The following is a 27,608-nucleotide window of genomic DNA, read 5'->3' as shown; positions in this document are numbered from 1 at the left end:
AGCACTCCCACTGTGTTCTATTTTCTACCGTAATAGTAAGTCCTTACATTAGCTTGACGTGAACCGGTGTCAGACGAATTCCAGTTTTACTCCCATTTCTCATTTTAAGAAAGCATTCAATTCCGTAGCTTTTAACTGAAAATACATGTAGAAAACAAGTTTTCTACTCGGAAATTTTTTTTGAAATGTCCTGGGCTCTTGTCGTGACAGGATCCCATTGTTGTTCCTGCTCTGCTCTCTATATATGAAAAATAACATTGTCAGAGCTGCAATTTTGATTCAATATCAACTATGATATGAAACAGTCATGAAAGAGCTCTTTTCTGTGAAGTTTGGAGAGCTTCCAATCATATGGCGATAGCGAAAGACAAACCCCCTCCCTACCCTACTGGAGATTCATCGCCCTCAAGAGTGTTTTTTTGAAAGTCCTTTTCGGTCACTGTTTAAATTTTACAAGTTTTAGTCGTATATCAGAACAAAACAAAAAACTAAAGAAATTATAATTACAGCAATGATCTTTTTTTAAAAAATATCGACTTTAGCAATGTCATGATCACCCCTCCCATAGCCGGTAAAAGATTTGTTTCCCTACCTTTTGGCAGCCGGCCATACGTTTAGAGACAGATGGGTAAAAGTTTGATTTTCGTCCAGAAGAAATAAGCGGGCTGGTCATAAGAGGAACACGTAGAAAAATGGTCGATCAAAAGCCTCAGCTTTTCTTTGAAGTCAAGGAGTTGCCACAAATTTTATTTGCCGTGGCTTACAAACTCTCACTCACAAAAAGTCACCCGAGATTTCAACTTCTGAACGACAGGTCTTCGAAGTGGATCACCGGGTCATCTAGTTGGGTCTCTTAATTTTCATTGCACTGAAAAGGGAGTTGTTGAACAAGGTGAGGCAAATTTGTACGTTATATCTTACGTCTCTGTTTAGAGTTATTTTTAACTTGACTAAAAGATTGTCCATTGCCTCCAACAAAATCAGAAAATTCATGACAGACCGTTTTGCTGTTCGTTTCACATCAAAGGCCCCGACAAAGGTCTCTTTTAACAACCGTTTACAGTTCATAAACCTAACATCAGCTTTTTCCCACGAAGCTAAAAATCTCGAAGCTACGTGAAAAGGTGGCAGGTAGTTGGATTTATATGTCTTAGTTCATAAAGGCAGCTTTTAAACACACATGAATTCAAGTCTCTTAGGCCCCGTTGGAAGCCAAGAAATTTTGAATATTTTAGAAATTTTGCTAATTAAAAATTCAAACCCTAATAAGCATATTCAAAATTTCAACCTTTTAGATTTTTCCAAAACCTTTTCGTTTTTCTTTATTTTATTATATAAAGAAACACTAGTGTAAGTTTTGAGGTTGGAATTTTACTCGAAAAGCATGCATCTTCAGTAAACATTTATTGGCCAAGTGAGGAAAACGTAGAAATACTGAGGGCAGTAGGTACACAAAGATTTCCTAATTTTATGGTAACAAGATCACATCCCTTCGGAGAAAAGTAAATATTAAAACCACGCAGAGTGATTTATCATTTTTTGAAATACTTTGACTACAAAATCCAACTACCTCTGTGGTGATGACATTGACGATGGCAAATTGAAGGTGATATTTTATAGAAAAATATGAAAGATATAGCAGATTTCTACATCAAGAGCGCAATATTCTACTGCTGTTTTTGGCCCTATTCCACGATATATCAGATGAAAAATGCATTGCTGATTTCACCTTGCCATTTACCTAATGAAATAGAATTAGACTTGAAGAAAATTTCAGGGTTTAATTTATATATCAGATAGATATCAGAAAGATATTCTTTGTAAAAACAGTTTCCTACATATACAAAAGAAATGCCATAATTCCACTTAAATTCACCCCCTCCCCTCTGAAATAGGCCTTAGACACTCCCCAAAATAGATTCTTCCCATAATTTCCTCTTTCTCTCACATATTTGTGCATTTCACACTGATTTTGAGCTACTCTCTGCATTCCAACAAATTTCTGTTGGACCATTTTATATTTGCATGTGCCTTGAGAGACAAGATATTATCCATGCCATCAATTAACCCAGAAATTTAAAACAGATTACTTGAATGTTTTTTTTTTTGCAACCTCTAAGATTAACATCAATAGAACTGCAGTAAAGCTAAAAATCAAATTTAAAAATTTTCTTTATATCTCAACTGAAATTGTTTACTTTCATTCAGGTTTGCAGCAATAATTGCTGAAAATCTTAAGGAAAGTACATGATTGACTTACGGAAATTGTACCAAGTTACTAGCTTCTCACTGAAAAGAAGTAGAGATTTGGTTCTTGCAGAAAAACTAAATCTGTCTAGCCAAAAGAATTCAAATAATGTCATTAAAAGTCTAGGTTATCTCTGCTACACAAGACTATTATAGAGGCCTTCTTCACAAAGAGACAACTGTTTTTATTGTTATTGACCAGAGGCAAAATTCACTCCCGTAAGTCAAAAAATTTTAAAAACCAGAATTCATCTGCAAAATCTAAAACAAAGAACAGAAGCTTTATGAAAATATTTTGAGTACAGGATAACTTACATTCGTTATGAAAAATGCCTAATGCTAGTTCCATGGTTTATTTTAATAAGCAGTATTTAAGAAGTTGTGATGTCCCAGGTTTTCCTTTTGCCTAAATCCCTCGCCATTTTCACCATTGTTTTGCATAATTTTACTTTTTCCCTTGCTGCATGTGGCTCTGAGGAAAGAAGGATTTAAATAGTTTTGAACTTGGTTGAATGGTGTGCCAAAATAACAACAAATTGGGACATAATTACAAAAAATTTTAAAAAATCATGCTGTGTTCAAATCGAATTTTTTTCACAGGTGTGTAGTTTCCATTGAAAAATATTTTTTTCGGTACTGTTATGGGTGCTTAAACATTACTATAGCAATACAGTGGAACCTTGATATAATTAACCCTTTAATCCCCAATGTCCACATATAAATTCTCCATACTGATCTTCATACATTTCTTTAAAGAATTAGTTGAGAGAGTTTGATATAACAGATCAGAGCATTTTATCTTTAGTGATCATTTTATTAACTCTCATAACCATTCCTCTTGGCAACATATGGATATTGTTAAGAGAAAATTGATGTTGATCACTATTGGGACTTAAAGGGTTAAGGACCAAGGGACTGGCAAAATTTGTTTGCTATAACGAGGTTTTGTTATATCAAGGTTATTTTTCATATATTTTACTATTACTGGGGTAAAGAAAATCATTCGTTATACCGAGGACTTTGTAATATCAAGGTTCCACTGTAAGTAGAACAATGTTCCCCACCCCTCCCCTTTAGGTTCTCTTTTGTTTGGTCCCTGAAATGCCCTGTTTGGGTAAATCTATACTTGTAAACATTTTGTACTAGCCTGTGTAGCTGTCAGTCTTGTCTGCTGATCACCCAAATGATCAGGGATGCTGTAAAAGTAGGCATTGATAGTTGTTTCCACCTTATTCTCCTCTCATTTTTTCATTTTTATCACTCACCGTTGCCCCCCCCCCCCCCCCCCACCACCAACAAAACTGCAATTAATGCAGGGTAATTTTGTACAAAAGTGCCATCAGCTCATTCAGGACAAGTTAGGGAGTCGATTTTCTTGCTAGGAAAGTACCGTAAAATTCTGAAAATAAACCCCTCCAAATATAAGCCACCCAAATTTGTAATGCAAAAAACCCTCTGTTATATTGCCCCTTCAAATGTAAGCCCCCAGGGGCTTGTACTTGGAAATTGCCCTCAAATACAAAGTAAAACAAAGCAAAAACGGTAAATTTCCTTCCAACTATAAGGCTAGCCCAATCAATTTTGAAACGCATATTTCCCTCCATAAATAAGCCCCTCCAGAAACAAGCCCCTCAAAAAGGGCCTTTGAAAAATATAACCCCCGGGGCTTATTTTTGGAATTTTACGGTAACTTTTTAAGCTCACTTACCAATGGGCAAGGGTCCTGGAGCAGTTACTTGGGTTAATTTCAGGTGAGTACTTCCCGCTGGCCTCTCAGAACCCCTACCTTATTAGAGCCCATTCTGTGGCCAGTACACCCCATCTTAGTCACTTTGAAAAAATGTAATTTTGGCAATCCCTACTCAGCCACTTCTGTTTATGCATCTATCTTATAAACTAAAAGGTCTTTTAACTAGGTCATCCTGTAATGAATTGACACATTGTAGGAGCCCATAAGCTGGGGTGAGTAACTCCCATACTAGGCCTATGTCATGGCGTTTTGTGGACCAGTTTATTTTTAGACACATTTTAAGGCACTTTTTCCCACGAAAATAGAATCTCCACTACTCATCCCTACTCAGCCACTTCTGTTTATGCATAGATCTTATAAACCAAAAAACCTTTCAATTTGGTCATCCTGTAATGAACTGACACATTGTAGGAGCCAATAACCCGGAGTGCACGTCTCCCATACTAGGCCTATGCCACGGCATATTCATGGACCAGTTTATTTTTAGACACATTTTAGGGCACTTTTTCCCACGAAAATAGTTATCTCCACCATGTCTATGAGTGCATTCAAAGTATAACATATCAAAGAGGAAAAGTAAAGGTTATTAAAAGGCAAAAAATATCATGGTTTGTGAAATATATGGTTTGTAAAATACAAAAGATATTCAAAATTCATGCCAAAACTGTTCTAAAAATAAACTGGTCCGTGACAATGTTGTGACACGAATGCATCATGGAAGTTGCTCGCTGCGGGTTATGGGCTCCTGCACATTGTTAAACTTAATGTAGTAAAAATCTTCCCGAAAATGTGCTACCCCATTCTGTTGACTCTACTGAAAATTCATCCCCATTGTAGTCAAGTCAGTCGTGAAAATGTGACCCAATCCAGCATCACATCCCCATTAGCCTACTTCTAGAGCATTCCCCCACCTCCCTCTGCCCTCCCCCCTAGGGGGTGAGGGTTCAGGCTGGTCAAAAATCATCAAGACAAGAAAGCAATGGTCCCATGCAAGCAAAATTTGAGACCAAATCAGAACAATTTTTTTACTAGATTGTCACGTCCTACGCTTCTGATTATGACTCAGACTCTGACTCCATCAAAATTTGAGATGGAATCAGAATGCTGTTTTCCCTAGATCGTTAAGTCCCGGGGGAGGGGGTACTCCTTGGAATTCTGGGTGGGGATGTACCACCTGGTTCTCCAAGTCCCTATTTCAGACCAAAAAATGTCTTTTTTCACACCCGTTTTCAGACCTTGCCTAAAACATTATCTCATTATTACTTGGATTAGAACAGCAACAAAAAAGATTTCTTAAAATTCATTTCAAATTGGCATTTTTTCTTTCTTTCATACTCATCTGGAATTGAAACAAGAAATACTCCTGTATTTCCTCGAAAGTGATACCCAATTCCGGAACAAAATGGGAAAGGTCTATATCCATTTTCAGACCAAAACAGTGCAAACCCCTACCCCTTGGGGTGGCACTTGCCTGAATGTTGTGTGATTACTTCAAGTCATTATTACTCCCTCAGTAACATCTGAATTGACTGGCGGTTAATGTCGTCCAGTGACGTCACTTCTCCTTTACGTTAATTCATGCAAAAACTAACACGATTTTCAAGTGGCAAACCAAGAAATATTGTTTGGAAATGTCTACATAATACAAAACAGCTGACAGAATTTCTTTACTCTTTTGGATCGTAATTCATATTTAATGTTTAAACTATCAACTGCATGCAGTACTCTGAACCAGCTGTAATTCAAACTCAGCGCAATCATGCAATGAAATAAATACACACACGGAACACTTTGTTCAAAAACACAACAATTTCCTTTAATTAAAAAGAATTGGTCCTTAACAAAGAGAAAAGAAAACAAGGAAACAAGAAAGAAAAGCTAACAGAATCATTACACTTGATGGTAGAAATTATTAGGCAAGAAGGTTGAATAATAACTTGACATTGGTCTCAGAAACCTCGCTTAAACAAAGTCACTGCGGAAACCACAAAGCAGCTCTAAATGAAAAACCACAATGATTCTTCATTCACAGTTCAATTTAGCAATTTAGTTTCGAAGACAAGGGCAATTTTGCTATTTATGATAAAGATTATCGAAATGTTTGAACTCCACAAGCATGCCACTGATGCGATCCGCTGAATATCAAGCGACAATCCTGCTAAAATTTGTCATAATGGTACATAATTATTTGAATGTTTAGACAATCAACCAATCAAAATCACTACCCAGTTTTTGGGTAGTAGTGACGTCACTGGACAGCATTAAAGGCTGGTAGATTCAGACATTGCTGAGAGGAGAAAACGACTCGAAGCAATCAGATGAAATTCAGGCTAGGGTGGCAGATACTTATATGGCTTATATAAGGGAGTACCCCTCCTGGGGTTAAATCCTATGCTTCTGATTATGACTTAGACTCTGACTCCATTACTAGTGAAAACCAGCTTTAAATGAGCACCTACCATTGATTTGTTTGCCCTCTGTAAGTGACCGGCCACAGTGATGTTTTCTCAGCTGCATATTCATGCCAATCTTCACTAGTATATTGTAATCCATTTTGGTCTGACACATGGCCCAGTAGGCTTTCTTGTAACCCAATTAATGTGAATTTGCCACTTGTATTCTGTTACAGTTGAGGTAGATATTATTGGTCATATTATTAGCATAGTTATTGCTATTGTTATGATTATGATTATTTATCTTCTGAGCGTTTCTGCAGAAGCTACCCTGCCAATTCCAAGCTCTTGTCCTCAATTAGCTGGATATGAACAGGGCAAGATGAAAACTTTAAAAAAATCTTTTGCTGTTTGAGCAAGTTGTTGCTGAAGGTTACTGTCATTCATGTTATCTTGGAAAATGTTGATTGCCCATTTGGCAACTTTTGATTAAAACATGCTGGCCCAACAGGTTGCCTCATTAGCCCTCCATTAGGCAATAGACCTTTCTCAAGGTTTTTTTCAACTTTTGACATGCACATGTTAGGGAAATTCTGTTGACATCACCGGAAAGAGTGTCTTAAAATATAATATTAGTATAATTACTAAGTTTAAAAGTAATTTGTTGAAAACTAACAAAGGTATAGCTCCTTAAAGTTGCGAAATTTTACAGATGTTGGTGGGGGCACAATCTTGCCCCTCACCATACAAACGTCTGCTAATTTTCTTAACTTTGCAGAGTTCTATCTTCGCTCGCTTAAGACGTACCACTTTCATATTTGGCAATTTTACTAATTTTAAGGTGGTCTTTCCAATGGTATGGATGGATTTTCCCTAACTGGTCCATGTCAAAAGTTGAAAATACTGTGAAAGGGTCCATTGCTGGTTTGCACCTGACATCACGGCAGCCATGTTGGTAGTCAAGAACAAAAGCACTTCTTTCCTCTAGGAACTAAACACCAATTTCACGTAAATTACTTGAGAAAAATGTTATTGTATTGGCCACCAACATGGCCACTTTGTCACGCTGTTGCAAACCAAGTATTGTTCAACATTTTTCTGATGTTCTGTCAGGACAAATGTGGCCCACTACTTAACACACACTAACTAACGAAATGAGGCAGGGAGTGGAGATCTAGCACTGGGACATAGGTATCCAAATGGTAGACAAAGATATGCAGTGTGTATGTTGTGATGAGAAGAATAAGAAAAGAATGACTGTTTGGCCTTTATTTCCAGTTCTTTTTCAGAGGTGAAGCTTTTTTTTAATGTCTTGTGCAAGTTACACTTTAATTCCTCCACCATAGTTGTTTTTTTTATTATATCATCCGCACTTGTCACCCACAAAATGGGAGTTATTTTTTTCTAGAATGCGGGTGTTGTTGTAATCAGCTTGACCTTTTCCCTTACAAGATTGACTTGATAACGGACAACAGAAGTAACACCGAATTGATTAACTTCCACTTAATTGACATCACAATACACACCCACATAGTTCCTGTTATGATTGTTTTCAAAATTAAGCTTTTGTTCTTCGTAATTTCTTAAAGGCATTTGTGGTTAGGAGCATTAAGTTTATTTACTAAATCGTTTAAACAAGTTACTCTTGCATATTAAGATTCAGATCCCTAAAGCTACAAACCGATGAAAACGTGCATGACAATTCCCTGTGACGTGAATGAGACAGAAAAGATTGTTCTGGGTTATTGTTCTCCATCAGTTAATCCTAGATTTGTGGTTAACGAAGAATCGATATCATAGGTGCAGCTCCTTGTAGTTGCACCTAATTTGGTTAGATGCTTGGCCTTCTAATCCATCCTATCTCTGAGTTTTTTTTACTCTGCCCACTTCCTGTTGATGGCTGCGTTTGTTGTCCGCCTTACGGATCGCTTCATCCCTGAATTGAGTGTTAGCACATGTCCCGCTCCTTATTAGTGAGTTTCCACATCATTGTGTGGCAAATCTGGTTTAATCACTCGTATTTCTTTCATTGAGTGGATATAAATTCTTAAGTGTGTGTTCTGCAGCATTTTGTAATAACGACAGAACAGTGTGACCAACTGATGCGATAGCTATTGTTTTTAACTCCTTTGAAACGCCTTTTTGAAAGCGGAAATGGAGATCTTTTATTTTTCTTAAAAGGGTATTTTTCATGAGTTAGTCAAGAGGTTGACCCCACCCACGACATCACGCGGTCTTTTCTTGAAACTTCCTGTTCTCGACTGACTTAAGAGAGCAATACGTGACGATGTTACCCTGATCTCAGTAAGGGTATTATACAAAGGCAATTATCGCTAAGCCGCCTTTCGATCTTTCCCATTGTTTTGCAAGCTGGGCTTGACGAAGTATGACAAATCAATTACTACTGCGCTCGTGAATTTTCTGGGAGAATTTAGCTCGACATGTTTTCGTGACAGCCTAGAAAGCTGACGTGCGCGTATGATTCATTTTCGTTTGAGCATATCATTGCTCTTGAAGTGAACTTCAACAAGCTGATTACGTTATTTAATATTGAATGATGTTTATGTCACTGATGTATTCTTATCAGGAGAAACACGACCATAACAACTAGATGAAAAGTATCGTAGGTTACGAATCCAATGGTAATTGAATTTTAAGACCGATGTTTTTTAAAAACAGGAAATGTTAAGCTGGCGAAGGGTTAAAAGAAGTGTTTTGATAACCGGGTGCGTTAAGAAAGATCGTCAAAATAACACCACTCCATAACAACCTCTGAACAACTAAGGCGTCATTTCCGATTGACTTTTAACTTATTTTTCGTTTAATACAAAATTGTTATCAAAAGCTATTTTCTGACTCCGCAAACATGCTTTTGTTTATTAATCGTAAATTGTAACACTTTGATCTTGTTATCACCGGCCTTTAACCAAAGAATCTTCAATTTCTACAAGTGTCGTGCGTCCAAGTTCATTTTTTAGGGGTCTGTACATGAAACTTCAAGTGCGATAGTACTGGATGACAGCTACTGAGAGGCACTCTACAAACTTTGCTGTTTTCCCTTTTTTTTTCATTGGGTGTCAGGCTCTAAAGTAAGACGTTTGCACTTTTAGGTTTTAATCGCATATTAAAGGTGTTTGCAATGGGGGTATTAACCTTCGATAAGTTCGTGACTAGGCAGGCCACAAAATAAACTAAAAAAAAACTTCGTCCTTGGAAGTCAACCTGATAAGTGAGGATTTTTCTAAAAGGTCTTAAATACGACCACAATATGACCAGTTACGACCGCAAGGCGCCTGACAATTCACATCTGTCCATCAAAATTGTTTCAGAAAGTTTGAAAAGGTTTTGTCTCAGGAAATTGTGGTTGCAACAAATTCCTCGCGATCTTTACTCAAAATATTTACCTGCTTCTTTACGTAGCTGTTCTTTTTCCGGAAAAGAAAACAAATAGATGAAAATCATCGTGGGTTATGTAACAGCAATGTGCAGATGCGGATATATAAAGCTGAAGCAACAAAATCTTTCAGTTTCGAGCCATGCGCTGGAGCAAGAAAAATAAATTCTTATAATTACTATGTAATTATCATTTTGTCAATTACTTGTTGTTAATGATACGGAAGTTAGTGTGGAAATGATGAGTGTGTCATCAGGTTTTGCGTCTAGGTTTACAGAAAAATCTTTTGCGTCCGGGCTGGGAGATTGAAGTTTGAATTCTCCGCTCCGGTGGCGCCATTTTGCCGCAGTATTTCAATGGTCAACACTTGACAGCTTTTGTTTCCTTTTGTTATATACCTCAGCGTTGATTGGCTGATCGTGCCATGATAGACAAACGGTTTGCGTTTTCGACACGCATGACACCAAGTAAACAGAGTGCGTAGATTGGAAGAAAAAAATCTATCATGTCCTCAGATGGGCCTCAGTGCACGGGGTAAAGCGGTTGACACGATGGTTAGCGGCGAGAGTACATCTCTTGTGGACTTTGTTAAAATGACTAACCCCGGCTTGTTCGATTTCCAGGATGAAATTCACTCATTCATCGAAGCATTGCTGCCACACGTTAAGTCGTTCGCCTATACGTGGTTTAATTTGCAAGCCAGAAAGCGAAAGCACTACAAAAAACATGAGGTGCGAATGACTCCAGAAGAGGAACGCAGATGCAAAGAGGAGCTCGATGCTGAAGCTCCAGAAGTGAAGCAGAAATGGGCCTCAAGGCTTCTGGCCAAGCTGCGAAAGGACATTCGTCAAGAATGCAGAGAGGACTTCGTGATGTCGGTGGTTGGAAACAAACTCGGCTCGTCCTGCCGTTGCGTCATTTCAAACCCCGATCAGAAGGGGAAAATGAGACGAATAGACTGCCTCCGTCAAGCAGACAAAGTGTGGAGGCTGGACTTAGTAATGGTAATTTTGTTCCGAGGCATACCCTTGGAAAGCACAGACGGTGAACGTCTAGGCAAGTCACAACACTGCCAAAACCAAACACTCTGCGTTCTGCCCAACCATATTACAGTGACAGTGCGAGAACTCGATCTATTTCTGGCTAATTTCATGTGCAATCGAGGTAAGAATTGCTCTTCTACTGGATAGTTTATTGTGTTCAAGTGTACAACAGACATGGCCAGCTGCTGCAGTGCCAAAACATTGCACCAACGAAGATGAATTTTGCCAAACTCTTGCTATTCTCTCCTATCAACAAGTTGGAGGTGCTATGTTTCTCTTTAATTATTAAAATCGAAAACTGTTTAAGTTCTTTGGGTGTGTAATTTAATCATTTTATTACTCAAACCAGACCGGGATCCTTCTACCGCCTGTTTTATTGTCTAACTTCAACCACAATTATTTCCTTAAATTTTATTCGCAGAGCACAAGCAGGATTCCAACAGTCCGGTGCGAAGTTCTGCGGATCCAGAATCTCATCAAAGTGAGTATAAATATTTAATGTCTTCTTTGTAGGACCTGTTCGCATATGTATTTAAAGTGAAAAATACAGATATTACGTGTACTTTGCGAACTGACAGCAATTACCGAAGGTATCCTTTTTTAAGCGCAAATACTCGCTTGTTGTTGTTTTGTTATGACACGTGCGTGCATTTTAACAATCCAAATTAATTCCCTCATTCGGCTTTTGTTTTCGTTCTCGTTGCGTTATTCGCTTGCAGTACCACGTTTCATTGTTTTGGAAGTAAAAACCAAGCACTCTATTTGTGTTCGCTTTATAAGTCGTCGTGAAATAAAGTGAACCCCTCGGGGCTCCACGTGGAATGAGATGGTTGTTTTGCACACGCATACTGGATAGTTCCTTTCCCCCGCTAAAAATCGTGACGGACTTTCCTTTTCAGAGTTAACCGACTAAATTCCAGCGCGTGTTATCAGCATGTAATACCGATTACATAAAACAGGTTTGGTTTAGTAAACATATGATGCATTGTTCTTTCGCCTCCACACGACGAAACCTTTAAAAGTTCGTGCGGAGCCGGAGAAAACAAGATCGATCAGTTTCGTATTTCACCTTGAGTTTTCGCGGGTCGATGGCAATTCACGTTCCATGACATTCATATTAATCTTTGTTTGTGCAGTAACGTGCTAAAGGAATAATGGTGTTGATAGTTAACTTTGCTATTTTTTGTCAGGAATTGTCTTTCTCTTTCGCAATGTACGGTCGACTTAAATTCTTCATGTTGAGAGGAGCAAAATGGCAGAGCTTGCATCCTTTCGGTTTTTAATGAACACCACTTGACTGATAAAACATGTTTATGCATATTTATATTATTTCGCTTCAGGTAAATGCTTACATTCCGTTTACCACGACAAGTAACTTGTGACATTCTCTCTATTGTTGTTAGTATCAATTTTGTTGGAAGGCTTATTTACAATGTGTTTTCCGCTTTTGAAGTATAAAACTCCTCCTAAAATGTAAACGTGCCTTAATTAATTGTGAAGCACTTTTAGAAGCTGAGCTCTAGATTATTCAATTTTCGTGCAGAATCATGATCGTGATGCATTGACAGATGCATCTAATTCATTAACTGGTAAAAGGATATTTTTTGTGTTCCTAGTTTATAATGCATACACTTTGTACCGTGTGGGTTGAAGAGGAAATTGAGCCGTGTCGTATCATTCGAACTCATAATTAAGTAAAAAAAAGGCACTTGTACAATATAGCCAGATACATATAGTTGACGGGACGAACAATCAGAGATGTACATTTCATTACTGCTGGTTGTAACAATCTATTGTTTTTTTTTTCTGGTCGTGAAATGAGATGAATTTTAGAGACATGTTTTTGTGGTTGTCTTTAACGTGACCTGGTGATCTGATCCTTTTTACTTGAATTCCTTCAAAGTGAAATTCAACTCTTTGAGTTAGAATAATTTGCAAGGTCGTGACATTGTTTTTCATGTGGGAGTACAACACATCTTTCATCATTCTTGGACCTTTTTGCTGTAGTTTCACGCCTTTGCATTCTATCCAGTTCTTAGTTTCTTCTTTTCTGGGTTCAGAAGATTACCCCAAGAATAACATTAATTTTGTCCTGAAACCCACTCTGATTGACGGAAGTCCTAGTAATAAAATAATGCAATTGGTGAAAACTATTGTTGTGGAAGTGACTTGACAACTTATTGTCTTGTAAAATGTCACAAGGGTGTGAGAGATAGTGGGTTGACATGGTAAAACAATAGATGGTGGTTTATGGGTTGAGTCAAGGTCGTGGCTTAAAATGAACACCCTTTCAAAATATGAAATCGTAGTGTTTTAGACTGCAAGATTTAGCTTAACATTCATTTTATGTATTGATACCCATACCTGTTAGTGCTCATAACATGGCATTTTCATTGTTTTGGGGATAAATAGGGTAGAGTAGTTGAGATTAAAGTGGCTTTTGGGGATTAATGACATAATCTGACCTCAGCATGTGTTTTGCAGTAAGATGGTTCAAGAATGTGAAAGATGTTTAAATGTTTGTAGTACATGCAAAACCGTAAACAAGCTGCCTTGTGCTTGTTTGATCAGATTCTACTGTAAGAGTTGTGAAATCAGTGCCTTTTTTTGAGCTTATTGCAAAAGAGCAGAAGAATTAAGCATGTTCACTCCTGTCCATTATATCTGTTGTTTGCTATTAAAACACATGTCACTGCTCTAAATGAACCCTTTAACTCCCAAAATCAACGTGCATCTTCTCCACACTGTTCTTCATACATTCCTTATGGTCCTGCTTGAGAGAATTTGTTCTAACATCACAACATCAGCGTGCAAAGAAAGTAGTATCCGAAAGCCCGGGGCTAGCGGATTTTGCTAGTGAATTCTGTTATTATTTGCTAGTGAATTCTGTTATTTAATAGCCCGACAGGCAAGTGAAGTGTTTTGAGGAATTCAAATTACAGAAGAACTGTGAAATCAATCTGCTCATCAAAACGTTTTTGGGGCTAGTTGAAATGATGTTTGGGCCAGTAAATGTTAGTTTCAGCTTGCCCGAATGGAAAGCTGTAAAAATGACTTTCTTTGCACCCTGCAACATTCCATCTTTTGGTGATCATTCCATCAATTCTCATGACCTGTCTGTTTGATCAGACAGTGTTATTGTTGGGAGAAATTGGATTTGGGTCACCATTGGAGCTGGGTTTTAACATTCCAGTTCAGTCATTCTTTGCAGTAGTAAAAAAATGTGTTTGAAAAACTTCTGAATCTGAATTTTAAGTTAAAGGACTGTTCACATTTAAACAGGCACAGTTTTGTTTATGACAGCAAGTCGGTACATCATAAACATTAGTGAGTCTCATTGACAGTCTCAGAAAAAAGTTATGAAAAAATAATGTTAAGATAATAAGTTTAACCTTGTTAGTATTGCAAAAGACCTAATTTTAAACACTCTCCAGCCATCAAAGTTTGGGCATGCATGCCAATTGCATAATCACATCTAATTTTCGTTCAGTTCAAAGACAATATATCATGCATTTCTGGCAACTTCACCCAATTATATATGAAATGATTGAAAAAGTTCCTGGTCGAGTTGTTTGTTTGCTAGAACAGTCAGAGCTACTGTGGAGCAATTGAAGTTAATTTTAATGAGGTTCTTGAAACATCCATTTTTGGGTTATTGTATAATTTTTACAGGTATTTTTAAAAAGAAACATTTCTTATTTTACTGGAGAGAAAATTAAAGCTGGTAAATGAAAATACTAATAAAGCAATTAATAAAAGTTAGAAATTTTAAGTCCTAATCAATACTTGGTTTTGAAATTATTTCATGCATGTGCACTTAGAGTAGAGGTTTTATGTACATTTACTTCTGCTCATGAACTAAGAAAAAATTGCACAAGTTGTCAGATGATTATAGGAAGCAGTGATTGTTTGATGAAGCAGGTTGTCTCCTTTCTTTTAATGTTGTTTAATACATCAATTCCGTGGTCTGTAGTCTGACCTCAGTGGTGAGGTCCCAATGCCATATTTTTTAATCCTGCTTGAAAAATGCAAAATTTTGTACAAAGTTTGAAAGTGTTTATTTTCTTTTTTAAGCTGTTCTTGCAAACACAACAGACGGTTTGCTTTGGTTGTACATGTGTAATCTCTTTCTACATGGACTTCTTTTTTCAACTGTAAACAAGTATCCTCAATGTTAAAAAAAGAAATTACTCTGTGTAGACTGTCTTGTCTGTATATGTCTATTTGAGGTATTCCCTCATTGAAAATCACATTGCATTTTTCACTTTCAAAATGTAAGTAATTAAATATTATCAACGTGCAATTTGTAGTTGCATATTATTATTGTTGAGTTGTGTGAAATTTTTGGTAAAAAAGCCAACTGCAACAGAAATTATTTCCTCCATCAAAAAATGACGATTATGTGAAGGAAAGTGCCAATACTAAAATAAGAAGATTGGAGAAGATTGGAGAATTGGAATGAACAGCTAAAACATGTTAATGTCAGTATTATGTCATTTTTACTCCCAGTTACGGTTTTTCATTTGTAAAAAGTATGATGTAATGTTGTAACTACGTGTTGTTTTTTTCTTAAATGTGTGTTGTATTTAATGCAACTGTTACGCAACATTGTAATCGGCCTTTTTGTTCTCTTTGTTTGTAATTATCAATCTTTGTTCATTACACTTATATACTACCCCTATTCTGTATACATCCTTGAACTAATGATAGATGCTGATGTATCCAAAACATGTTTTCCAAACTCAAATGTTGGGTCGTGTTTTTAAAATGCTTAAATAAGAAAATATCTGTGCAGCATACCAAGCATTTTACATCATCATATCTACTGGAACATGATTGCATACACACAACAAATGTTTTTCTTAGCTTGCATATTTCACAGCTGTTATAGAGTATTTTGGATGAAAGATAAGGCAAACTTTACTATCTTGCAGTTTGATGTAATTTCCTAAGGTAGTAATATTGACAGAATTTTATGTAGCAGTGTGAGGTGAAAAGATATAATTATTGTGGCATGTACACGATGTACAATACTCATCATTGACTACAAAAGAGGAACTGCACAAGTCTCTCTCTGATACAGGAAGATATGGTAGCTGTTTGATTGTCAACATGGTTTATTTTAAGCCTGAATTCTTGGCAGGAATCATTTTTCTTTCGAGGAGGAAATAAAGGTGGATTAAAATTTCAAGGATTCGAGACAATGAGGCTAAAAAACTTGTTCTGTCACATAGTTTTATGTTGGGTGTTGCCATGTTATTTTTTAAATGTCACACTTCACAATTTTTTATTATGCAGAGGAAAAACAGCTAGTACGACATTTCAGAATTAAAAGAGTCATGCATTGAGTTGTTTTATTTGAACCAGAAACTTATTTAATATCAAATCATTACTTTTTTAATGTTGTAACACTTGATTCACCCCTAAACTACATTGGACAACTGCTGTAGCATGCATAATAGTTTTTTTTCAGGTCAGGAAAATGCATGAAGTTCTTATGGTTGAAATTCTTATTTATGCTTGTTTGCTAAGTTGGTGTGAAACTTAATCAGATAAGATACTTTGCTTTTTATAGCACAAGCAGGCAAGCTTAAATTACAAATAATTTGTCCTTAGTGAAATTCAAATTCTGAGTTTCCTTATTTTCAGCTGGAATTCTATACCTAGTCGAGATTTTGCCATGCAAAAAGTGACAAATAAGATGTAAACACTTCTCCTTGCTCTTGAACTTGGAAGTTTTGACAGTTTAGAAACCAATACCAGCTCTTTTGACAGGAAATGTCACAATGCGATTCATGTTGTGTTGAAATAAGCCATTAATATTTCAAAGAGTTTAAGGATGCAAATAATTGTGAAAATATGTGTACTTGAAAAATATAAGGATTTTTCCTATTGAAATTCACGATTGTTCTTTTAAAATAAGAAGCAGACTTGCATTTCTCCACTAATCTTGTCTAAGTGTTTGTTTTTCATCTCTTTTACAACTGTTGGAATGTTGAATGTACACGCTATCACAGTGTAAAGTAAATTATACCTTGCACTGCATGAAAGAAAGAGGATTCTTAAAAGTCATTGCAGTATATCTCTGCAAGTCTTATTCTTTCTCAAACTAGTGCATGTATTACATAATGGTATAAGTTTTCAGTAATTGAAAGTTCCTTGCACCCAGCTGCAAAATAGTATGTGCATAAATAATATTATCCTTAGTTCTGTCCACATAAAAAAAGTGCAACTGTACTTGTAGGGATATTATTATCATTGAGCAAACAGAGAGACAAAAGTACACAGTATATACAGTATAAGGAATATGAATTTTTTTTTTTGGAGGGGCGGCGGGGGGGGGGGGGGGGGGTGCCTAAATATGCTTTCATTTCAATTTTGTTTAGGGTTAAGGCTATAAACTAAGCTAGATAAATATTTTCTTCTAGAATTTCTACCAGATCACCACAAATGAGTGTTAAACATATTTTTCATAATATTACATGATTTGTCAGTTTTTAAGATGTGTAAACTGAACCAAAGTACATTTAATTCCTAGTTTAGTAAAGTGTGTAACTTCTTTTCATTGTTTCTTTTTAGTTCTTACAGAACAGAATTTGGTTTCATCTGGCGTGTTTACAGTAGCAGAGCTTTACAACTATGCCAGAAGTAAGTACCTTTAACTAATGTAGCCATAGATTTGAGATTCATACAGGATTAAACTTTTGTACAGCCTACACAGATACAAAGAGGAAAGAAACTCCTGTCATATATATATCTTTCATTTATATGGGCAACCTAGTTGGTTCATGGTTGAGGCAAATAGAAAGAAAAATTCAGTTCCTTTTCCTTCAAGAAATGGCCATGAAAACCCAAAGTTGGTATCAATGATGGGTGCTAACAAGTGGAACTCAAATTTTGGTTTGGAACTTTCGCTCCAGGAAAACAGGACTACCCTTTCGGTACAGAAAAACAAACAGTGCTTTATGCCATGAGAACACATCATGAAGTAGCTTTCACGTCTTATTGTGTACATATTGTTGATTTACACATACTACTCAACTCTGTTGCACTGTGCCTATATGGAAAGCAAGGTCAAAAAAATTAACGTGCTGTAAATCTGTACAGAATTTATTCTTACTGCAATTTTAAAGCACATAAGGAAGTTTATCTTAATTTTAAAACAGATCTGGGTGCATGAAAAACTTTTGAGTGGCGTGCAATGATTCTTAAATGAAATGAAAGTTTTATAATCAGAATGTGAATTACTTGAATTATGACATTGTGTGTTGTTTAACCAGAATTTTATCTATTTTTATTCAATACTTTTGTACATACACTGCATGTGGAAATTAAATGTCACTATATAGTAAAGTTTAGAGAAAACTATCTCCTCTTCATGATTTTCAGTCTTAAGTCATGTGTTTTAAAAGAGCTTACTTTCGACATGAACTGTAGAAATAAAATCTTTTGAGGATAAGGAAGGCCAAAAAGGCTGGGCATCCTCAGCTCACAGTTTTTATATTTTGAAAGCTTTCTAGGACTGAAAGAAGTGTAGTTGTCCTCTTTACTAACTATATCCAATCCTTTATTTTTGTTATGTTTACTTCAAAGTAGTAATAGTGTAGGAAACAAGCTAAAATAGTACACTGAACTGAAATGGTGAACTCTAGAACATCTTAGAAGTGAATTGTCCAAAGCACAGGCTAGCTAGCTTTATCATTACTAGCACATGACATTTCAATTTTTTTTGTAATACACGTACATGAAGCAGGTGAACTGTAAAGTGATTTCTATATTAATTGCAAGTCACTTGACATATTAAACTGAACACGAGCCAATTTTATTGTCATTCTTAATTGGAAACGTGCTTTTTGTATGTACCGTGTGGCACAAAATTTTTACAGGAGTTTATTTTTGCAGATTGGCAATTTTTTGTATTTTGTGGGAACTAATATTTGCGATTAGGACAGATTGGTTTTTCTTGCTGGGAATAAATTTTCGCGATTTCAGAAAGTCCTGGACAAATCTTTGATAATATTTTCGTTTTTACTGAGTACGTGTAATGAGATAATAAATAATTACAAATTTTCAGACAAGTTGTAGTTGAACAGACACAATTTCTTAGTACTGTATTTTTTGTAGCGAGTTTGAGTTAGGGAATATTTACTCTGGAGTAAATTTTTCCGCGAAAAATATTTGCAATAATTAATTTTTGCGGACCGTTAGAAAAAGTGCAAAAATAAAAACCCGCAAAAATTTCGTGCCACATGATATCAAGGCCATTAATAGCTATAGCAATAATTTATGGTGGATTCATTTGTAATATGCGCATACAGCTGTTGTATTTGCTTGTAAGAAAAAAATTCCAATGGGCAAATGCGACAGCTATATTTGTATGTTGCAAATGAATCCACCCTTATTTAAAGTCAAAGGTGTGGAAAGTGTTTGCATAATCTTTCAAGCTAGAGAGGTTCATTTTAAAAATGTTCTAAAAATTGATACACTGTATAATATGAAACTAAAATACATAAAGAAAGTGTGGCCATACATTTTATATAGTGTATATAAAAAATTTTTTTGTACCTCAATGCATTCTCAAAAATTAGTAATGGACGTACGAAATGTAGAAGTTGGCATGTTTTTAGCACTCTTCCTTCTCTCCCTCTCTTCCGTTTGTTTGTTTGTTTATTTCATTTTTGCTTCACTTTTTAACGCCACTGGTCAGTATCTGAAAGTTTGGTAAATACAACGGTTAGGGTTCAATTACAGACTCAAAAATAAAAGTATGACCTTTTAGCTACCTTTCATAGAGAGATCATGAATATTTATTTTGGAACCACTTTTCACGTTAATTTGCCACTTCAGTAATGAAAAGGGAACTGGGGCTGTAATTTGCCCCACAATGGTTTGTTAGATTGCTGCTGGGGATGTACTGGTCAGCCATTGGCCAATTTGTTGTTCTTTTTCCTCATAACAGTCTTGCTTTTTTCCTCTAGCACCCATCAAGTGTGTTGGGTCGTCACATGGTCTTATCTTATCGGAGCTGGAGAGTCCAAATAATTATGGTGATTCAAGCCTTGAACATCGGTTTCCGAATGCACTAAACATTCACCCACGACCAGAAACATTTGACCCTAGGTATCGGAAAAGGAGTCGGACAATTAGCTCAGTCTCGTCTGTGGATGAAGACTGTGATGACGACGACAGGGATAGTACAGGGCTTTATGTACAGTCACCAGCGAGCTTTTCATCTCAAGGCTCTAACTGGCAAAATGACGTAGACTCGGGTTAGTTTTCCTAATTTCTCCCCTTTAAGTCCCAAAAGTGACAAACATCAATTTTCTCCTAACAATACACAATACACAATCAAGAGTAAAGGTTGTGCGAAAAAATGAAATAATCACCTAAGAGAAAATGCTTTGATTATCTACCAAATTCTCTCAACTTATTCCATAAGGAAATGTATAGAGACTAGTTTGGAGAGTTTGTATTGTGGATATTGGGGCTTAAAGGGTTAAACAACCTAATGCCAATCATAATAAAATTGTAAGTGATAGTAAATAACAGCAGAGCTAGCAAGTTGTCTTTATAAATGCACTCCCTCTTTAAAAAAGTGCCCCTTGTTTTTGTCTTAACCCTTTAAGCCCTAAGAGTGATCAGCATCAAATTTCTCCTTGTAATATCAATGCTTTGTAAAACAGAGTGGTCATGAGAATTACGGACATGATCACACAAGATGAATTTGCTTGATATACATCCTCTTACCTTAAATTACTGTGCTTGAAAAATTTATTGCTGCCTTTATTAAACAAAGGGTGTTCACCTCAGAAAAGTACGAAAGAATCTTTCAAGGTTAAATTTGATTTGCTCTGTGCTCAGGGTCCAGTGTTATCCATTCCCCAATGGTGCCATTTCCTGCCAAGATCAAGCCGGAACAAAACTGTTCAGGGTACAGCGCAATGGAAAATCACAATTCTGTGATAACCAGTTGTAACATGAATGAATCCCATTCACCTGCAGTCACTTCGTACGGTGGTCAAACACATCAGCCACACAGCAGGCCAATGAGAGACTGCAATATGAATGAGACGCCATTTATCATGCAGCTAGCATCGGCTAAGAGTCATATGCCTTCAAGTTGCGGGTTTGGTATGAACTTTCAGCAGCAGGGGTTTGCATTTCGTCTACCAATGCCAAATGCTCATATGCCTGCTGTAGGTAAGCTGTATTTTCCTCAGATGCTCTAAATAAACTCATTCTTAAACTTTTAGACCATTGATATTCTTTGAAGCATTGAAATCACTTCCAAAATCTTTGCATGCTTCTTAAAGTTCTTTCATCAAATTTGAGAAATTACTCAAGAATGATAAGATAGTAGCAAACTCTGCAGTTAACATCGGTGGCATAGAAAAGAAGATGGCAAACCTTGTGTGACAATTTCGTTTGAAAAAAATTTCTGCCATACTTCACCTTCCTTTAAACAGATCTCTTTGTAAAAGACCAGAACACACTAAATTAATCTGAGGTCTAGGAAAAAACATGCATGTAATAGCTGTGTCATGTTTGTCACATACAAACAATTTGCCGTCCTTTTGTGTAAGCTTTCTGATATTAGTCTGGACTCATGCTTATTTTTTGTTTTTGTTTATGTCAAAGGTTCTGCCCCATCACGGACCGGCGCAATACCTAGTGATTATATCCAGCTTCTGGAGCGGCCGAGATCAAGTTCAGCACCAAATGGAAGGCATTTTAATCCTGGAACGTCTGCAGTAATACCTCCACCTTTGACAAGATCACAAAGTGGTAACAGTATTATACAAAGTACTGGTGGGAACAGCATGCCAACAGATCCACGGAATTCTCCGGGACACCAGCAGCAACAGTCTCCAGTGTCTACAAGTGCAAATGAGACAAGCACTCCTTCTGGAATTACTCTAAATACTACAGTGCAGATTATCCAGGTAAATTTTCGAAGCAATTCAATTCTTTTAAGTTAAAAAAAAATTTAAATACTTAATTTTATTATCCTCTCCCCTTATGAATCTTTTCATGGATAATGAATCAAACAAATTCCACTGAGCATAAAAAGGTTAAGAATCCCAACTGGCAGGAGGCGAACAAGTTGGCTATTTACAAACATGACCAAGGATTTGTAATGGCATCATGATGTCATCTATTCTTCCTGTCCAAAACTGATATCTGAAAAACTGACTTAATGCTTGTGGGTCCAAGGTCTAAATAACGTCCTGTTTGCTCATCCTGGTAAAATAGGTTTTCCTGAAGAGCAAGTCACAATTCATGCTCGCTTGATTAAGACAAGTATTTTGTAGCCTTGGGCAAACAAACTGGTAGAGTCGTAAGGAAATAAACTTTTTTAAACAGCCTTATGTGCTTTTATTTTCAGTCCCCAACAAACACCCCAAATAGTGCAGTAACAACATATGGCAATCACAGCAGTAACCAGCATGTCTTCAGTTATCCAAACTTGCCGCCTGGCTGTGTACCTGCTGTGAGTCCGTCAATACCCATGGGTCTGTTTACCACACCCGGGAACACGATAAGGGGCAGCATCTCCACCCGCTGGCCGTCATCAGTTCCTGTGGCACCTGTCTCCAGTGGTGCAAGTGTTTCTGAAGAGGATTCAACAGAATACAACCAGATGGTGACTGGATTTGGTGGGATGAACCCTGAGGAGGGGATGCTGGAAGGTTGGTGTCAGGTACATTTTACACTCACCTTGTTTTAATTAAGAGTTTGCAGATTTATTGTCAGTGTAAAGGGAACTGCCGCAGTCAAGCTTTTCAAGTTGGGCTTAGTTGGCTACGTTACACGTATTTGGTCAAAATGATATTTGGAGCCAGGGTGGCATAGTGGTGAGAGCATGCACCTCCCACCAATGAGGCCTGGGTTTGAGTCCTGGCATCAGCACCAAATGTGGGTTGAGTTTGTTGTTGGTTCACTCCCTTCCTCCTAGAGGTTTCTCTCTGGTTACTCCAGTTTTTACTTTCCTCAAAAACCAACATTTGTAACATTTCTGGACACGTTTAAACAAGTTCTGAAGAACTCCTAAGTACTTCATGGGCAAACAAAAATTAATTACAGTTTACAATGAAGTCATGTAAATTCAGATGAAAAAAATTATTATTGTCCTTGATTGATTCTCAATTTTTGAAAAATTTCAACCGGAATTTAATTTCAACATTCAACAGGTAGACTTCAACTTAATAAGTTATTTTTTGTTGATTATTTTAGAGAGGAGTTTCTTCCCAGTGAATAACACGGCAGAGTCAATGGAAGTTTTGTCTGCTAGGATATCAACATGAGGGCACTGCAAGCTATCAAGCGAATGAACATTGAAGTCTGTCCCTGGCTAGTATATAGGATTCATCCTTCACAAGATGTAAATCCACCTTTTATGATTACCCAATTAGTGGTGTGGTGAAGTTACATGTCAGTGTTCAGTTGTTTAAATTAGAACTAAACTTAAATAGGAAACTAAATGGAGGAAAGAAGCAGTTGGACTGGCTTACCGCAAAAAGCAACTCAGTCTTCTACCTGGACCATGTACCTTTCAGAAATCATTCTGTGCCTTCGAAGTAAAATTGGCATTCCCTTGAGAGTACCTGTATTGCAAATACTGCTTCCGAAATAATTTCATGTAGGACACTTGTTACACTGAAGGTGGCTGTGTTGGTTTTTGAGTGTCATTAAGAGATATGGTAATGAGCAATGTTACATAACAGAATGAATTAGATTCCTGGATCTTAAGACATACCAGGAACTTCTGATCTCGTTCTGTTCAGTAATGTTTGATATTTGTAGCTAAGGCAACTAGAAAAGCTGAGATTTCAAAATTAAGTGGCTCAGCCAGACAGAAGCGTTGTGGTTTTGGCATATTTTAAGTTATTGTTCTACATGTAAAGATACATTGGCATAAAATATTACAACTAATTCATGTACAAAGCAAAGAATTTTTTAAAGGCTTTTAGAATAATATTAATGTTATAGTATCTTATTTATAAATTGCATTAGTAGAGTATTTTGGAAAGTCAAATTATAGTAAGTACATTCGCAGTATTTAGGTTATTTCCATGCGTAAAAACACCCTAATTAGTAAAAATAGTTCAGACAGAATTTATATAATTATGCTGAGGACACACCACTAACGTTAACGGAAGTCTTGCCATAGGTGTAAAGCAATGCCTTCCAGTCATTGGGAGCAGAGGAGAGTAAAAAATTGTTAATATGAATGCTGTTTGTAAAAAAAATGTGAATTATTTTCATGAGGTCCAGAGAAGTGAATTTATTAATCATCAAAACATGATAGAGCATTGTTTGATGTAGGTTTTTTTGTACTCTTTAGAAACTGTTCATGGTTTGTTATAACACTGTATTTGTTCATATAAATGGCCATGTATGTTACCATTATTTCCATTTGGAATTTTTTGGATGGATGGTTTGGATTATACATGGGTTTCTTTTTTAGAGTTTTACAAACCATTTTGTGACTAGAATCAGGAAATTTTGTAATTTTGAAAACTTTGGGTCTGACTTTGATATGTGTTGGCTACCAATAGTGAAAGATCAGTATCTCAAAGGGGCTTGTTATTACAAAAGTCTCTTGTATATTTTTGGCTGGCCATTTGTATTGAATAAGGCTGTTATAACACTTAGGCTTAAAGGGTAAAACTTTCCAAGCGGGAAGTCTATAGTTTTATGTTCCAACTCTAAGTAAACATTTTGGTTTTAAGTTACTTCAGACTTGGAAAAGTGTGAGTATAATTATGATTGTAGATACTCACCAAACGTTTGCATTTGTTCCTGCTGATTGATTAATTGTTATTAACCGTCAATCAGGATTTTTGTAGCTACAGATCATGTGGTTCTGTAGTTTTGATTACCTTAATGTGCTGTAAAAAGCTTTTTAAAGTTCCGTTGACAAATTGAAATCATATTGCTTAAAAAACTGAGACAAGCGCGTAGTTGTCATCTTAGTTTTAAATAACTTTACAGGGATTTTTTTCAGCCTTCAAATATTCTCTTTCATGCAGTGATCAAAGTGCATTAGATTGACCGTAAATCAAACACAACATTCTCTCAAGATGATGAGCTGAGGCAAAGTCTCGTCAGGTTTACTGTTTTTGAAGAAAACATTGCGATAGAAAAACGTTAATAAATTGGTAAAGCTGTGTCACAAAATTATTAAAATTCGCATTTTTGAGCCTCGACGCCATCTTGGCAGCTTTTACAGTTCTTCACTTGGTTGTTGGTTAGTCTGAAGGGCTAAGGAATTGTAAAAAGGAAAAGTACTTGTACAGATACTGAAGTGAATGGTGGGAAAGAAAATATTTGAAGTACAGTAGATGAAAAAGCTTCCTTTTGGCTTGCACAGATAGCTTTTTTTGACCAAATGAAGGCATTTTGTTATTCGATAGAAAAATTAACTTATGACAGTGTCAATAATTGTTTTAATTCTGAAACTGTTAAATTGAATCTAAATCATGTCGATGCAAAAGATATTTAGTAGTGTTGATGAATATTTAGATGATATGGAGATAGATAATGTACAGTAGGTAAGAATATAGCCTGAAAAAAATGTTTTGCAGTACAACTGGGTCTGTATATAGTCCAAAAAAAAGTTCTTGTTTTATAGATGTGAAAGTTTTGTAGACTAAAAAAAAGATAGAGTGGAGTTCATTAATGAAATATGCTAGCACTGTACTTCTAAGCTGCTCAGAGCAGTTCTGTAGTATCCTTGGTTGCAGAGAGATTTTCTAAAAGGGCTATCAATCTATTTTAATAGGGACGCTTTTTTTATTAATAATAGTTTTACTACGTTATCTTTGTATGGGCCATATATATATATTATATAGTAGTTTTCATAAGATAATCAATCATAGTGATATATGAGACATTTCACGTGTATTCATATAAAAAGAATAGTAGTTGATTGACAGAATGTCATTAGTTTTTTACCTGATTTGGCATTGGAAATTTTTGAAGCAGTTTGTATGTTTTGTATGTGATTGCAGCACCTATTTTGCATCAGCTGTTTCTATTTATTGTTGTTTGATAGTAAAACGCATTAGCTTTAAAACTGCCGTGTACAATATGTTCACTAAAAAACCATAAACTGTGCTATCTGCATTTCAAAAAACTCCCAAGTTATGGGCCATTCCATTAAATATCCACACCCCTCATCGATGAGATTTTCCGAGGGGGCGTTGAAAGTTATTACTGACGGGGTGGCTGTGTCGGCATCCTTTGATCTTTGGAAAATTTCTTAGGGGTCTGAGAGAAATGGGCTATTTCTGAGGGGTGGGACAGTGTCAGTACTTTTAATTTTTTTCTTAAGGGTTAAAAGTCAACTTACCTCAAGGAAGGGGTGTGGCTACAATGGAATGGCCCAATCCAATCCTCAGCCCAGAATGAAAGCATGTCCAATCGGTTTTATCATTCAGTAATGTCGTTTAGTCTCTTCTGGTTCATTGTGGTCAATAACTTGTATTTGGCTTGGCCCGTGAAATTTGATTTGTGGAGACGCATGTTTAGTAAGTGCTGTTATGAACCGTCACTTAATTCTGGTTTCTTAGTCTGTTGTATTCCTAGAAAGTATTGATTACTTGTTTTCAGACCATGTTTACGTTTTTATTTTTATTATTTTGTTTTTTTTTTGTTGCGAGGAGACTTGATTATGATATCTATGATACTCAGGGTCAATGAGCTGAGGATTACCGTACTTACTCAAATAAGCACGGCGGCGCTTATTAAAATTTCCACGCTTCAAATGCAGCACTTATTCGAGACAATATGGTTTGCCTGAATTTTCTGAAATCACGATATGCTGATACTACACGAAATTGTTAATTCGCTGGCTTTTTCTCATGTTCCGCCTACTTAACATATTAGCATCGGCTTTGTTTACTTTTTTGCATAGTGTATATCAGGTCTAAAGCAGAGGAAGGGAATGGCTTTCAAGTTACGAAAAGCTCAGTTCTGTTTGTTAGCATGACGCTTTGACAGAACTTAGTCTCGCCACATTTTTTTCTTTGGGATTTGTTAGTTACTTCGCTTCGCTTTAAAATCTTTGCAGAGAATATTAAGATTTAAAGAATATCTTACGATTCCAGTTTGAAACAGTTTTGTATGATTATTTTGAGAAAGATTACTTGGGAAACATGAAATACCAAGGACCATCTACAATTTAATGTATACAAGCTATAATGAAAGTGAAATAAAGAAATAAGACTCAAACTTCTCTTTGTGTGGGGTGACTGCCTCGTACCCAGACTTCTCTCTCTCGATGAAAATGTGCGCGCAAAAGAAGGCGGGAAGGAGACAACGCCTGCCGTCTGTACCCTTCCCATGGTCCCTTGCGGTTCATCACCAGTCGCTCCTCTACCTTGGGAAAAACAAAGCGCCTGAGGAGGAGGCTGGTGGGGTGATATGTTCACACTGTATTGGATAGAAATGAGCCGGCACTAAAACCATTGGATAAGGCTTTTGTTCACACATAAGAACGGTGATTACAGAGCGATTTCTAGAACGAAGCGAAGCTGCTACGGGATCGTCACATATCTGATAGGTTTCTGCCACTCTTAGGGCCTGTTTACATTGAGGTGGGGGACCCCAGATAGGTGAGGTAACATGTGGCGGGTCACCCTACCTATCATGTAAACGTGATCAAATTAACATGAGAGATTATATGGAGAAGCGCGTTACCTCACTTACCGGGGGCAGTGGCGGATCTAGACTTTCATATAAGTGGAGGGGGGGGGGGGGGGTGGGCGGGTCATCCA

General features: G+C 36.6%; 1 protein-coding gene across 5 annotated transcripts; it reads left to right on the top strand.

The window, feature by feature from the left end:
* The first annotated feature begins 641 nt into the window (after window positions 1-641).
* On the top strand, window positions 642-27,063 carry LOC140921686 (nuclear factor 1 C-type-like). 5 transcript variants are annotated; one of them, XM_073371697.1, is made up of 9 exons: window positions 642-892; window positions 10,408-10,948; window positions 11,249-11,308; window positions 17,407-17,475; window positions 19,806-20,096; window positions 20,689-21,027; window positions 21,466-21,770; window positions 22,214-22,517; window positions 23,062-27,063. In XM_073371697.1, exons 2-9 carry the CDS (start codon window positions 10,522-10,524, stop codon window positions 23,130-23,132), a joined length of 1,866 nt encoding a protein of 621 aa, XP_073227798.1. In that variant the 5' UTR covers window positions 642-892; window positions 10,408-10,521; the 3' UTR covers window positions 23,133-27,063. The 5 variants fall into 5 exon arrangements, with proteins under 5 accessions (XP_073227798.1, XP_073227797.1, XP_073227795.1 ...); XM_073371696.1 differs by lacking the exon at window positions 642-892 and adding an exon at window positions 9,015-9,032; XM_073371694.1 differs by lacking the exon at window positions 642-892 and adding an exon at window positions 9,620-9,966.
* The last annotated feature ends 545 nt before the right edge of the window (window positions 27,064-27,608 follow it).

This window comes from Porites lutea, chromosome 12 (genome assembly GCF_958299795.1).
Source record: "Porites lutea chromosome 12, jaPorLute2.1, whole genome shotgun sequence".
In the NCBI taxonomy this organism is placed as follows: Eukaryota; Metazoa; Cnidaria; class Anthozoa; order Scleractinia; family Poritidae; genus Porites; species Porites lutea.
Note: the sequence above shows the minus strand (reverse complement) of the source record. Positions and strands in the feature narration are given on the sequence as shown.